Source organism: Lipotes vexillifer, unplaced genomic scaffold (genome assembly GCF_000442215.2).
Source record: "Lipotes vexillifer unplaced genomic scaffold, Lipotes_vexillifer_v1.1 scaffold564, whole genome shotgun sequence".
Lineage (NCBI taxonomy): Eukaryota > Metazoa > Chordata > Mammalia > Artiodactyla > Lipotidae > Lipotes > Lipotes vexillifer.
This window is the reverse complement of record NW_006787829.1, coordinates 2,342,054-2,355,651: the sequence shown is the minus strand read 5'-3', so window position 1 is coordinate 2,355,651 and position 13,598 is coordinate 2,342,054. Positions and strand designations below refer to the sequence as shown.

The following is a 13,598-nucleotide window of genomic DNA, read 5'->3' as shown; positions in this document are numbered from 1 at the left end:
TCTTTCCCTCATGCTACAAATATTTCAAACTTGCAAATATCATAGGTTTTCATGAATATATTCTAAATTTAACAGTTCTTATCACCACTATGCCCACTCTACTGGTCCATCGATTCAAGCCACCATTATTCTTTTGCCTGGTACCCATCGCCACTATTTCTCTCCTTTTTACTTCTTTTTTCATGACAGTTTTATTTTCTCACTTTGGTCAATGCCTCTTAGTAAGTTTTCATTTGAGACTGTTTTTTCTTAAGCATCTTATAATTTGTCATTTCAGAGTTAATTTTCTCTTTTTCTTTCACTTCTTTTCTAGATTCATTCCACTCTTCATTTCACCTACTTTTGTTGTTGTTGTTCATTTCCATTCTTAGTTTTTGAATTTCTAATTCAAACTGAATTTTTATATCCACAAATGCTTGTTTGAATGTATTCATCTATTTTTGGGGTGCACACTTACAGTGTTCTTCTGCTTCATGTTATCATTTTGGGGGAATGGGGTGAGGTGAGAGGCAGTTTTCCTAAACTGATTTGAATCTGTGTGAATTTTTCTGTCTTGAATTTCTGCCATAGTTCTCCATGGACTTTTATTTCCTTTGTGGATTCTTATGACATTGGGGTGTTTTCAAGAGTCCTAGTTTAATTCTGCCCTTTTCTGTCCTTTTAACAAGGTCCAGGTAGCATAGCAAGGGTTTGTTTGTTTGCTTTGGTGATGGGGGAGAGAGTGAATTCTCTGAAATGTGGCATCCTTTTGTCTTACAGGATCCTAAATTGTCTACTTTTTCTTCTTTTCCCCTCCCCCACCCAGTTGCTGAAGGGTTCTTCTTCTTTTTTGCCTTTTTTTTCTCACTTAAAGGCTGTGTAACTGGAAGACTCCACAAAAATCACTGTTGCCCCTCAAAACCCAGTATGTCCCTTTAAATCGCATTTGCCTTTTATATGACATCCAGTCCTTTAGATCATGCATCCTTTTACATCCCTTCCCTATAGATCATGTCCCCTTCTACTCAGTCCTTTCTTAGTATCCTAAGATTCAAGCTGCATCTCATCTTTCTGGTGATTGATCCAACTCTCCTCAGTGGTCGTTGCCAGCATCCCTCCTCCAACCCCCTGCTGTTTTTCTTGGTTAGCTCTTGGCAGTTCCTGCTTTCTCTGTTTTGAGACTCCCCGACCCCGGCGTTAACCAGGAAGCCTTTCCTAATTATTTTACTTCTTAAGCTTCAAGCAGATTTAATCACATCATGTTCCATCTATATCTGTATACCTTCCTAATTTTTCATGGATCACATCCCATTAAATTAATTTGCTTGCTTGGAGGTTTTCTTGGTAGAGAGGAAGAGGCCTTTGTGTTTGTTTTGGTGTTTTGTTTCTGACATAAAGATGTACCCTACACACAGCAGCTTAAACCAACACAAATTTATCATCTTACAATTCTAAAGGACAGAAGTCCAACACGAGTCTAACCAGGCAAAAACTAAAGTGTTGGCAAGGCTGTGTTCCTTTCTGGAAGCTTTGAGGATAATACACTCCCAGGCTCATTGGGGTTGTTGGCCAAATTCAGTTCCATACTCTGAGCAATTGTCAAAGGTTTTTGTAATAAATTTGGCTCTGTATAGGGAAACAGTTTCAGAGCTCTGTGTGGTTTCAGGCACAGTCTTCAATATCTAACCACGGCACTGGCAACACTTCCATATTCCAACACAGAGCTCTCCTCTCTGGTGTTTTCCTTTCTACTCCCAAGTACCTCATGATTGCTGCATAGAAAGGAATTGCTTTTAGGCCTTATGAGAACATGATTAAGAGCTCTTGATGGTGCCTCTTTGTCAAAAAGTTCCCTGTTTCACAAAAGTTCCTATGAGAAGCTTAGGCACGTACATCAAGTGTTCAGTTGGTGTCTATTAAGAATTCCACAGATTGGAAAGTGTTCCTCCTGGGGCTGGTTTTCTGTCACAAATACACTCACTCTGGAGCTGACCTTCAGCGTTAGTGCAAAGGACCCCTTTCTACCTTGCTTTCTCGTAATGTTTTGACATCATTTTCCCATCATTCTCAGGCTATTTACAAGTGTTGATTTGTGTTCTTTCTTATTTTCTCTGATTTGCTTTAAGCTCTGTGTCACTGGCTAACCTCCATATTAAAGCATTTTGCAGCAAATTCTTGTCAGGCTAAAGAGCAGCACGTTCGATGGTTCTATCATTTTTTGCTGTTTGTCACTTGTTACTTTGGAAGACAGACGGGAGCGATTTTCTCTTTGGCCACAACTGAAAGCCTCGCCTCACTCCTCTAATTCACAAAAGGAGAGAATGGCAGAATAAGACATGCTATATTGAATCCAAAAATGTGATGTATCAATCTGCTGTTAAATTAAGGAAAATAAGTTATGATTATGTGCGTAAAAGATCAAATAAACTTAAGTAACTCATTTCCTTGGCTCAAAGTTGACCTTTTCTATGATTCCATTGCCATATCTCTATAGAAAATAAAAATCTTGTCAAGTGTTTATCATATATAGGATCAAAAGGAATTTATACAAGTCTTCCATTTTGGCATATATACCACTAATGAGGCTAAAAGAAAAAGACAGCTTATTAAAATAAGAAACCTTTCGAATGTGAGATATTTTAGAATTACTGAAGTTTGATAGAGAATCATATTTGAAATTTCTCTCTTCCCCTTCCTAATCAAAGATCTGTTTTATCTAGACGAGCCAGCTGTGAAGAGTAGAAGTTATAATCTCCACTTAAAATGGGGATGAATAAAGACTTCAAAACATCCAGCAAGTGACTACTCCCCCAATTATTTTCATTTGGTTCTAGAATGTGTATTAATTTCCAGGAATCAACTGCAAATCACATCTACTTACTTGTTCCACATTTATTTATTAGTTTCCATATCCAGGTGCTGCACTGGCTCTAGACTGACTAAATCAATGTCTCCCTGACTCTAGTATCAGAATATATTGGCTGGGAAAGGCAGACAAATAACTCAGGGATATAGAGACTATGATCAAAGTATAGACAGAGGGAAATGGAAATGTCGAGGAAAGACGTCAAATCCAAACTTGGGCCTGAAGGAACTAAACAGAGAAGGGGCATATTTGAAACAAGTTTTAAAGGATTATTAGGTGTGAGGGAATGTGGAAAGGAGCAAATTAAGGCACCTCAGGGACAGGAAATAAACACGCCTCTTACTTAGAAAACTGAAGGTTCCACATCTCAGAACTGATCAATCCTACCCATCTGACTTCAACAGACAGGGCTCTTTCCTGTGAGCTAAACATTCTTCCCATCTTTGCTGAAGCATGCAGTTAGGGTTTAACTGGTCTCTTGTCTTCCTACTACAGAAAAAGAGAAAAAGAAAAGTCCATAACATATCAACAAGGCCAGTTAAATAAGAAGTAGGTGCCAATTTTCAAGAATGAAAAATGTCGTCAAAATATAGTATATTTTAATAGCTCTATAAATTTCAAATGACAATAAGAGATCTTTGTAGCAACAGTCTACATTGGGAGACATTTTTCTTCACTTTCCAGCAAATACTGAAGTATTTAAGACTTCAGTAAGTATAAAAACAACATGTGTCACCAAATCATAGCAAATCTGCCCAGCAAATAAGAATTACATATGCTTAAGAATTCCTGGTTTTACTGATGACAAAACAGTATCATCTTACCTACATTTTCCTAAGATTATTAATAAAAGCCAAATCCAATGAGGACTAAATACAAACGTTTATTATTTCCACACAAAAGTAGTCTTGCCTGCATCTTACAGCAAATTACCATGAAACTGATGCAGTGCCATTTTTAATTCTGCTATATGATTTTAGCTGATAGCCTATTTTCTGTAGATGTGATGACCCTTTTTACACTGTTTGCAAATGTAGCTCCTTTTGGATCATTTAACTTTCAAGTCGTTATCCTAAGGCCTAAATTTAGTGAAAGTAATAAAGCTTAAATTTAATCATTTATTCAATAGGCATTCTTAAGAGTCTGCTATGTAAAGATCTCTTCTTTTTTTTTTTTTTTTTTTTTTTTTTTTTTTTTTTTTTTTTTTGCAGTATGTGGGCCTCTCACTGTTGTGGCCTCTCCTGTTGCGGAGCATAGGCTCCGTATGCACAGGCTCAGCGTCCAAGGCTCACGGGCCCAGCCACTCCGCGGCATGTGGGATCTTCCCGGACCGGGGCACGAACCCGTGTTCCCTGCATTGGCAGGCGGACTCTCAACCACTGCGCCACCAGGGAAGCCCAAAAGATCTCTTCTTATTCAAAGGAATCTAGCCATAATTCTTCAAATTCTCCCTAGAATTCTGCAAAGAAGTGATGGAAAGAAACTCAGGAGCAGCCGTCCATCTTTGACTGTATCTCTACTTTGCAGGATCTCTGATCATCATTTTCCTTACAGTCCCATAATTTAGTTTAGTCTCTCTTCTCTATTTGTCTTGTTATTCCCAAACATCTTTCAGGTTTCTTTTCTTTTGGAAGTTACCAAATTTATTCATTTAACTAATCCTATACGTAATGAAAACATTATTTGGGTTTCTGTTCTAGAGAAAAGTTATTGACCTGAATTAAGAATTTGAGCATAGCTGCAAGCTATCCACAAAAGACATCTAAATGAGAAAGCACTTCCACCATAAAGAGAAAAACATAGAAAACGTTGCAGAACATTTTATGCCTTCATTCCTCCATAAAGAAATTTAATTATTTACACATTATGTGTAGATCAAGGTAGATGCTTGAAAGATAAAGCAAAAGACAAAAGGCACTGAAATTATGGGAAAATAAATATTTAAAAATACAGTGGGTTTATTAGATTATTGCATTCGTATTTAATCTCCTCAGTTCTTTGAACACAGAAAATGGAAAGGTGAAAGATGTAAGGTAATTCAGAGAAAAACACTAGTTAAATAATGATGGGACAAAATAAATTAACATGCAACAAAAGATATTAAAGGATTTCAATACATGGAGTTTGCCAAAGAAAAGAGCAAATAAAAAGCACAGCTATAATTATTTGAAAGGTGACTGTCAAAAACAGATTTTAAGCAACAAAGCCTTGTATAATAAACAAGTTCAGCTTGTCTGCAGCAAAACTGTTAGATCAAGTATGCAAACTACACAGGTTAGTACTTTTGAGGTGAAGGTTTGGGGCTGATCTAACTGAACTAAAAACTACAAAACCGGGAAGAGGACGAACAGAGTGCTGACTGCTTCTCAGACTTTACTCCTTGAACTCAGGGCTGTCCCTCGCTGGTCACAAGGTGTCACTGTCGCTGCCCTGGATGTGCCTCTCCATCTCAGCCCCGACCACCCTCCTCAGTGCAGCCTCGTTCCTCCAGCACATTCACACAGAGACACGTAACGCTCCCTCATACTCTCACACAAATACCTCACACACTCACGTACTCATACACAGACCCGTGTACTCACACACAAACACACTCACAAATACTAAAATACTCATATGCACACTGTCCCACGCTCACATACACTGATACACACTCACAAGCTGATACACAGACACACACTGATACACATACTCACACACACTCCCTCCCCTTCCTGCTCGCCCTGCAGGTCCCTGATCAGATTCCCTCTGAGCTGCTCAGCCTTTGTCCTGGTGCCCCAGCTCCTACCGGCTAAGCCACAGCCCTACAGAGAACCACACACCAGACTCTCCTGCCCACGCACCTGACTCTAAGATTACTGAGAACAGAAACTGTGTTTTTCCATATCCTCTTAGCACAGTGCCTGACTTATAGTGAGAAAATGTTTGTTAATAAAGAAATGAACCCTTGATGATTCTGATCTGATCTGATTCTTCTGAGCTGAATTGCAGGGATGTCTCTCTCTCTTTCTCTTTATCCCTCTCTCTCTCTCCCTCTCCTTCTCTCTCTGTTTCTTTCTGAAATAGTTTACAATTCAGTCTTTAATATGACTATATCTAGTCAACTTATATTACTCTTGCTATTTCTCTTCATACATGCTGCTATACTATTAAAATGCAGAAGTGTTGCAATTCTCAAGATTGGCTGCAAAAGCCATCTTTTCCTGCCGGTGGAAGCCCAGGAGCCCCTCTCATTGCTGTGGAGGCAGCCCACTGGCTCTGGTTCTTACAGAAACGCCAAGTTGAGTTCTACTCAAAATAGTCAGCTCGAGCTTCCTAGAAGCCCTTTACTGTGTGGTTGTTTTCTTTATCTCATTCAATCCTAGGACAAAAGAGTTACTAGAAGGAGTGAGGGACATATTTCTTTAACCTCTGGGCATGCACTGACTTAGTATTTAAAGGGAACGTTGTGACACAGGTGCTTTGTCATATTTCACACTTTTAATTTTACCACACATAGCAGAGCAGATATTCTTCTTTCCATCTGTGGGGTCCTGGAAATACTCGCAGGTAGAGTCATGCAGATGAGATGTTAATTGCATGTGATTTCACTGATGATTGAAGGTTGAGGAGTTCTGAGAAATAGTCACAACATCAAAATGTAAAAAGAAAAAATATAGCCATATTGTCTCCCTTAGCAAAAATGTCAAGGATTTCTAGAGACACGGCATGGAAATTGGCTTAAGCTTTTGATCTGTTGTTAGAAAAGCGTTCAAAACTTTCATAAATTTTAGAAGTCAAAATTCATATATCTAATGAAAATTATTTTCAATATATGCTGTTGTTGCTTGTATAAAATTTTTCTGTGAAGGCTGGCATTCCCTCACCAGAAGAAAAAACGTGGTTCTTTTTTAGAAAGCTCTGAGCCTCAGCAATGCCTTTTTATTGTATTAGAGGCCCTGTGATCAGAAGGGATTCTTTTCTAGGTTCATGAGGAAAAGCCCACCAGCCAGACAAGGAGCCAGGCCTGGCCCACATGAGAATCTGCTTTCTCCTTGGGCACATGCTGTGTCTGACACCACAGAGGACAATCCCTGAAGGATGCAAACCATAGCTTTTGCAAGGAAAAATCACTGTTGTGATTTGAACATCGGAAGCGTTATTTTCGTCAGAATAGTACTCCGTGGGAGACTGCATGTTCTTTTTCTTTATTTTCTAACAACATTCTATGGTCTTGATAAAACTAAGAAAAAGTGACAAATATGGCTTGACATCTCATTGATCAAACACATTTTTGATGCTAAGGCGGTGTGACTGAGCACGGGGAGAAAGCATTACCCAAGTTTGATGACGTTGGCTGTCGAGCAGGGCAGTTGATACTCATATCCTTGGAGTCAAGAAAACGTGTCACAGATAATTTTTTATGGGGAGTTTAAAATGCCAGGGCAAAGATGGCAATGTCATCCACGGAGAGGAGCAAGAGATTCGAAGGAAATCTATATTAAACTGCTCTAGTACAGACTTATGCTATGTGAAAAAGTCCGAAATTTCTCTGGATGAGTGTCAGTGGAAAGCTCTTATCCAATTTCTATGCAGTGATTTGGGGGCTTGGCCCAAAATTTCTAACCTTTTGGATCTCTGCATATAAAAATAGAAGGCTTGGGTTCCAGTCCTGTCTTGGTACTGACCCATGATAGGATATGAGACCCAGTTATGACACTAATCCTTAGTCATCGCATGCACAGAGGGCTTATATTAGGATCAAATTCATCCATGTTTGTGAAAGCATTTGATACTACAAGATTTTGTGTAGGTGTAAGGTATTCAAAGGTTTCAAGCAAAGAAAAACCGCGAATGTAGAGAAGTCGGGAAGGAATGGGAATAAAACGAGAGTGATCTAATCAATATCTTGGATAATTGGAGTTTTGCAAAGGGGAAAGTTATTTTTAATATCCTCTCCCTAAATTTCTTTAAGTGAGGATGGTCTACTTTTGAGATTTGTAAAAGGAAATCGATCACATTCTTTTGTTGATCTATGATCCACTTCAGTTCAGAATGACAGGGATCAGACCTTCAGTCCGCACAAATCCAAGTTACATTCAGGAGGACAGTCATGTGTTTGTTTAATCTAGTTTGACATTTTTCAGCTATTCACTTATATATTTTTATTTTGTATTTAATTAATTTTTCCAAGTAGATTCTTTCCTCAAATTACATCAATCTAAAATATACTGGATAGTAAACAAATCTCAGTCTATTATTTATAAATAAGATAAAGTACATTGGAATAACTTAAAATAACTTTAAAATACAATGTTATAATGTCAAGGGAAACAATTGTGGAGATTGTTTTATTTCACTGCTTAAATATAGCTTTTTAGTTTTCTTAAGGTAGATTTTTTAATGCTCACCACTTACCTGGGAAACTAGTTCAGGAAACATTCCTTCTCCATCATTCCTATGTAGCCTTGCTTGACTTCCATGGCATGTGCTCATTTTCAGAGCTGGAGGCCGAGGAGTGGTGCAAGCATCTCTGCATGGAGTGTCTGGGGACCAGGCTGAATGACATCAGCCTCGGGGAGCCTGATCTCTTGGCGGCAGGAGTGCAGCGGGAACAGAATGGTAAGTGTGCGTCTCCATCCTTCCTTTCTTTTAAAGTGCACTGGGAACTATAGAACTTTGAAAGTGGAAAGGACCTCAGAAATGTTTCAGACCATTCCTTTTTAAGGGAAAGTAAACTGATCAACCTCAGCTGTTAAGGGAATTTCTCAAGACTGCATACCAACTAGAAAAATACTAAGGTACAATCCAGGTCTCCTGCCTTCTTGCTCTGTGACATTGTCATCTATCTCAATAAATAAGTTACCTCAACAATATGTTTATTCATTATATATAAGGTTTTGAATGGACAACATTCCTACATTTTCTTCTTTGATAGTTGTTATAGATTTGGAGTCTAAGTAAATAAGTTTGGCTTATTGTGTTATTTTTCAATAGATTTTAGGGAATGTGGCTAATAGTATGTCTTTGCTCAGGCTGCCATAACAAAATACCATAGACTGGGTGGCTTGAACAACAGGAATTAATTTCTCACAGTTCTGGAGGCCAAGTTCTTGCTGTGGCCCCACATGGCAGAGGGAGAGAGAGAATAAGCTCTCTCCTGTCTTTTCCTGTAAGGGCACTAATTTGTTATGAGGGCCCCACCCTCATGACCTCATCTAAGCTTCATTACTCCCAAAGACTCCATCTCTAAATCCTATCACCTTGGGTGTTAGGGCTTAAACCTATGAATCTTAGGGGGACACAACTCAGTCCATAGCATACTACACGTAAGGAAGTACAATGCGTGAAATCTCAGGGTTTAACAAAATTGAGGTTTATGTGACATGTTATTTACTTACTGCACTGCTCTCTAATTAAACATTTCTGATGTCTCTTAAGAAGTTATGCTGCCTTTTCTTGACTAACACCTCTAAATAATGAAATCAGAGTAATATCATGAGCTTTTTTCCCCTCCATTTAAAAAAATAATTATCATTATCACCAGAAGATCTAGTAGTACAAAAATAGAAACTTTCCAATGTTCTTAATTTCTATGGCTAGTGTTTTTGAAAAGGTTGATGGATGTTGGTGAAGGTTGACACTACTTATTAAAAAGAAATTCTGGAATTATCTGTGGTTTGTACTGTAGGCAGCACTGATAAAATGCATCAGGATAATACTTAGCAATAATGACTTTGTTATAAGTAATAATATTCTAACAACAATCACTGTCTCATAGACCATCAAAGACATTATTTTTTGTTTTTTGCTACACTGAAAAAATGTTTTCCCCACTACCTGATTATAAACATACATGGGCACCAACTTTGCCCATGTTGGTAGTTTCAGAAAGTCAGTAAGGCCTTTCTGTGGCTCTTTTTCTAGCTTCCTTTTGATATTCCAGTTTCTCTCCCACACTTTCTTGGATTTCATCTCTCCAATTTGGTTTCTGAGAACTGTGCTAAGTACAGAACGCCCATAATTGTGCTGCTTAAAATATGCTGTTCATTCTCAGTTTAAGAAAAGAAGAAGAAAAAAAAAAACTCTTTACCAATAAACATTCGTCAAGTACTACATAAAGAAAATATGAGGAAAGTGAATAAATTAGGCCTGTGGGTGGAAGCATTACTGTGTGCGGCTTACTTGGTGTGAATTGTATGCTTTTACTTTAAAGATCTGAGGTTGTATATCGTTTCCATCCAAATGGATACTGTACTCCTTTGGTTTATTATTTTTATTTCTAATTTGATAATAATGTCAAAGTAACTTACCTACAATATAAAGGGAAAACTTTAATATAAATTTTTTAGGATAGGACAAACATGGAATTAAATGCCAGAGCTATATAAGAAGCACAAGCAGATATAGCCTAACAAGCAAACTTTTCAGGATGCAACTTGAATGTAGGCTACACCCCTTAATTAGGACAAGTTCCTAAGGCTCTTCTAATTTCAGTTTGCTAATGTGTGAAAATGAACTAATACCAATTTATGGTGTTGTCATGATGGTTACATGAGATAATATAAAATAAAGACTAACTCTCATGCCTAGCTCAGTTTTGTAAAAAAGCGCAAGTTTGTTTGTTTAAAGCACAAGTAAAAATAAAGAAATCAAAAACTAATTCCCACATATACTTTAGAGAAGACCTGAAATTATAATAACATCCAATGCCATCCAATGCTTTTTTAGGTTTATTTTGTTTAATAATCCTAAATTGATAAAAAGGGTTATATGTGCTTTTAATATATAGTAATTATTTAGTTAAAGAAGGTAGTATTTGATCCATTTAAATGACCCCCTAAAAGTACATGGTACCATAAAGGAAATTGGCAGTCTTACACACACACACACACACACACACACACACAATCATGATCACTGAGACCCTTCAGTGTTTAGCATTAAAAGGAAAAACTTAGCTGGAAGGATTTCTTTTCCCCAGGAAGTACCTTCCACGTGGGTGACTTTCTCTGTTTGAGTCCAAGGCCACGGACATAGCCATTGCTCCAAGCTCTTCGAGTCTACATACACTTTCTTTAAAATGCTTCCTCAAGTCCAAATAATAACATCTTTCCTTTGTTTCTTTTGGCCATTGAAAACTAGCTAAAACTTCTTAAAAGAGTAATTTATACCAAAGGAAACATGAAAGGCATAAATCTTGACAGAATGTCTAAACTACAGACTCTGCTATTGCCAGCTCAAAAACCCCAATGAATATGTGTTTACATGCTGCCTGGAAGAGAAGCACACACACACAAATTGGCACAATTTGTTACTTGCATTCCCCGATTTTGTCACTTCCTAATCAGTATACCTCTCCCGTAAACATGATAATTCCATTTTAAGTCCGCCCTGAAATAACTACCAGTAGTCTATAAAATCCTATGCTAAAGACTAAGAATGCTCTTTAGCTAACTTGAACCCTCTCCCTTGAGCCCCAGCATCGCTTTAGGGACACACCTGTTCATTTTACTACATGTGGGGAAAATATTTGTTGTTTTAGCTATAACTAAAGTATTTTTAAAAATAATATTATCTTTTGAAGCTGTCCTTCCATAGTTTTCAATCATAACACCTCTTAATATAAACAAATTCTTTAACTTCCTAATACATGTTTTAAGTCATTAATATGTTCAGATTGGAATCAATCCTTTATGAAAGATTTGTCATCACAGATTTAGGTTTTTTCCTTAAGGCATTTTAGTGTTAAATTCTATAATTTGTTATTCATCTGAAACATTATTTTAATGTTTTATCAGTGATATGCTGGGATTTAGTTTGAAATTTCTCCTAAGAGATGAGATACACATGCACGCGTGCAGAATTGATGCAATAAATTGCACTACGGTGGCTTGTGGTGATCTTGTGGTATCCCGTCATCAAGGGAAGACTCACTGCTCAGTCCTGACCACAGCATTTTTTTTCTGACATTCAAAATTCCTTCTTCTCCTCTAGTGTTTTCCTGACTCTTCGAACAGCTTGGTCTTATTTACTCTGAGACTAGCAAAGAGTAAACATTTGTGCAGTTAATTTTTAAATGTGTAATGTATGTTGCTAAGATAAAAGTGGTTATTGATTAAATTCTTTGCTATAGTCATTTTTCATCTAGTGCTGTCAGCTGCTTTCCTATTGATTCAGAATCCCACATAGTATAGGTGGAAATAAGGGAACACAAGTACACACACACACACACACACACAAAGTTATTCGTAGACTTCAGATAACACTGCCACAAAAGAGTGCATACTAAGTGGACATTTTGAACTTTAAATTCTTACAACCTGCAGAAACTTCACATCTTTCAGTTGTATTTAAGATAGGCTATGCTGACCTTAGAAAATATTAATGTAAGGTGTTATAATCATAGTTATTTAGAAAGGAGTCACAATACATAATAGCAATTCTAGAAAACAAATGTTACATGTTGATCATTAATAGCAGAAGTAAGCATCACAACCAAGAAGCGAGTCACTTGTGTGAAGTTCCTTCTGCTACAGTTGGAAGTAGACTCAAGGATGTGTCCATTTTGCTATTGATACAAGAGATCATTATCCAAAACAAAATGGAAAAATAACCTCAGACTTTGCCATCTGGTTAATGCAGAGTCAGATTTGAGGGTTTAGTTTTTTCCAGGACCAAGAGTCCCTGCTTATGAATGGTCTAGAATTCGCATGAATTCCTACTTTTAGCCTAAGAATGTGTGTATAACCTTTCTGCAGAAGCAAAGCAGTATTCCAGTGTTGTTTCTAAATTATTTACTTGGGTTGCCATAGTAACCATGCTCCCTACATTCCACTCAGAGTCCCTTGTATGTCACTCACTCATTCATTCTTCACCTATCAAACATTTTTGAGACTATGCTATGCAAGAACTAAGCTGAGGAAATGTAGAATTATATAAAATAGGGCCATTACTTTTAAAAAGCTCACAGAATAGTGAGGGAGACAAACCTACAAACAAGGTGTATTGATCAGTGTTTTTTAAAATAATGCTGTGTTCTTGGTCACACAAAATCTCAATAGCACAGGCCTGGAAGTGTGTCTTTATCATTCATGCATAGGTGGGTTGGCTAGGGTTCATTGGACTTAGGCTGAGTAATGCTGAGATTGTCTCCAAGCTGCACATGATGTCTGCATCTCTTCCGTGTATATCTCATTCTCCTGACACTAACGGCTACCTAAGGCACGTTCCCAAATCAAAAACATTAGGGCAGGGGATCAAGCCCAAACTTGCAACATAATTTAAGCCTCTGCATTTGTCTTGTCCACTGACATTCATTGACCAAAGCAAATCCTGTGGCCGAGCCCAAAGTCAAGGGGTACAAAAGTACACCCCACCTGTGAGGCCACGACAGGAGTTAGAAAGTCTGATCTAATGTGGAGAGGAAGTGAAGAATTGAGATAAATGATACAATCTACATGCTAAAATAAAAGTAGAAGTGCTGTGGTATAGGTATGATCAGTTCTAATCAGAGCAGCCTACCTTTCTTTAAAAAAAAAAAACTTATTTCTTATTCCTCTAAATAACCCTCTCAATCAGGCAGGAAGTCTGAAATTCTTAATGTCCATCAGTAATTAAAGCCAGTATTAGCAGGCCTTTATTTGTTTGGAAAATGGCCAGTTAATGACAAAACAATAACACCCGTAACAGTAAAACTTTCTCTATTTTAAGGATCTTTTCCCCAGTTTTTCAAAAATGATTTGGGGTAAAAAGCCATATTCACACTTATACA

General features: G+C 37.5%; 1 protein-coding gene across 1 annotated transcript in view; it reads left to right on the top strand.

The window, feature by feature from the left end:
* Positions 1 to 13,598, top strand: part of DOK6 (docking protein 6) — a 416,940-nt gene that overhangs the window by 253,501 nt on the left and 149,841 nt on the right. Inside the window, exon 4 of the mRNA XM_007460866.1 lies at positions 8,327 to 8,446. Coding sequence (XP_007460928.1) covers positions 8,327 to 8,446 — 120 coding nt within the window. The remainder of the gene's footprint in view (positions 1 to 8,326; positions 8,447 to 13,598) is intronic.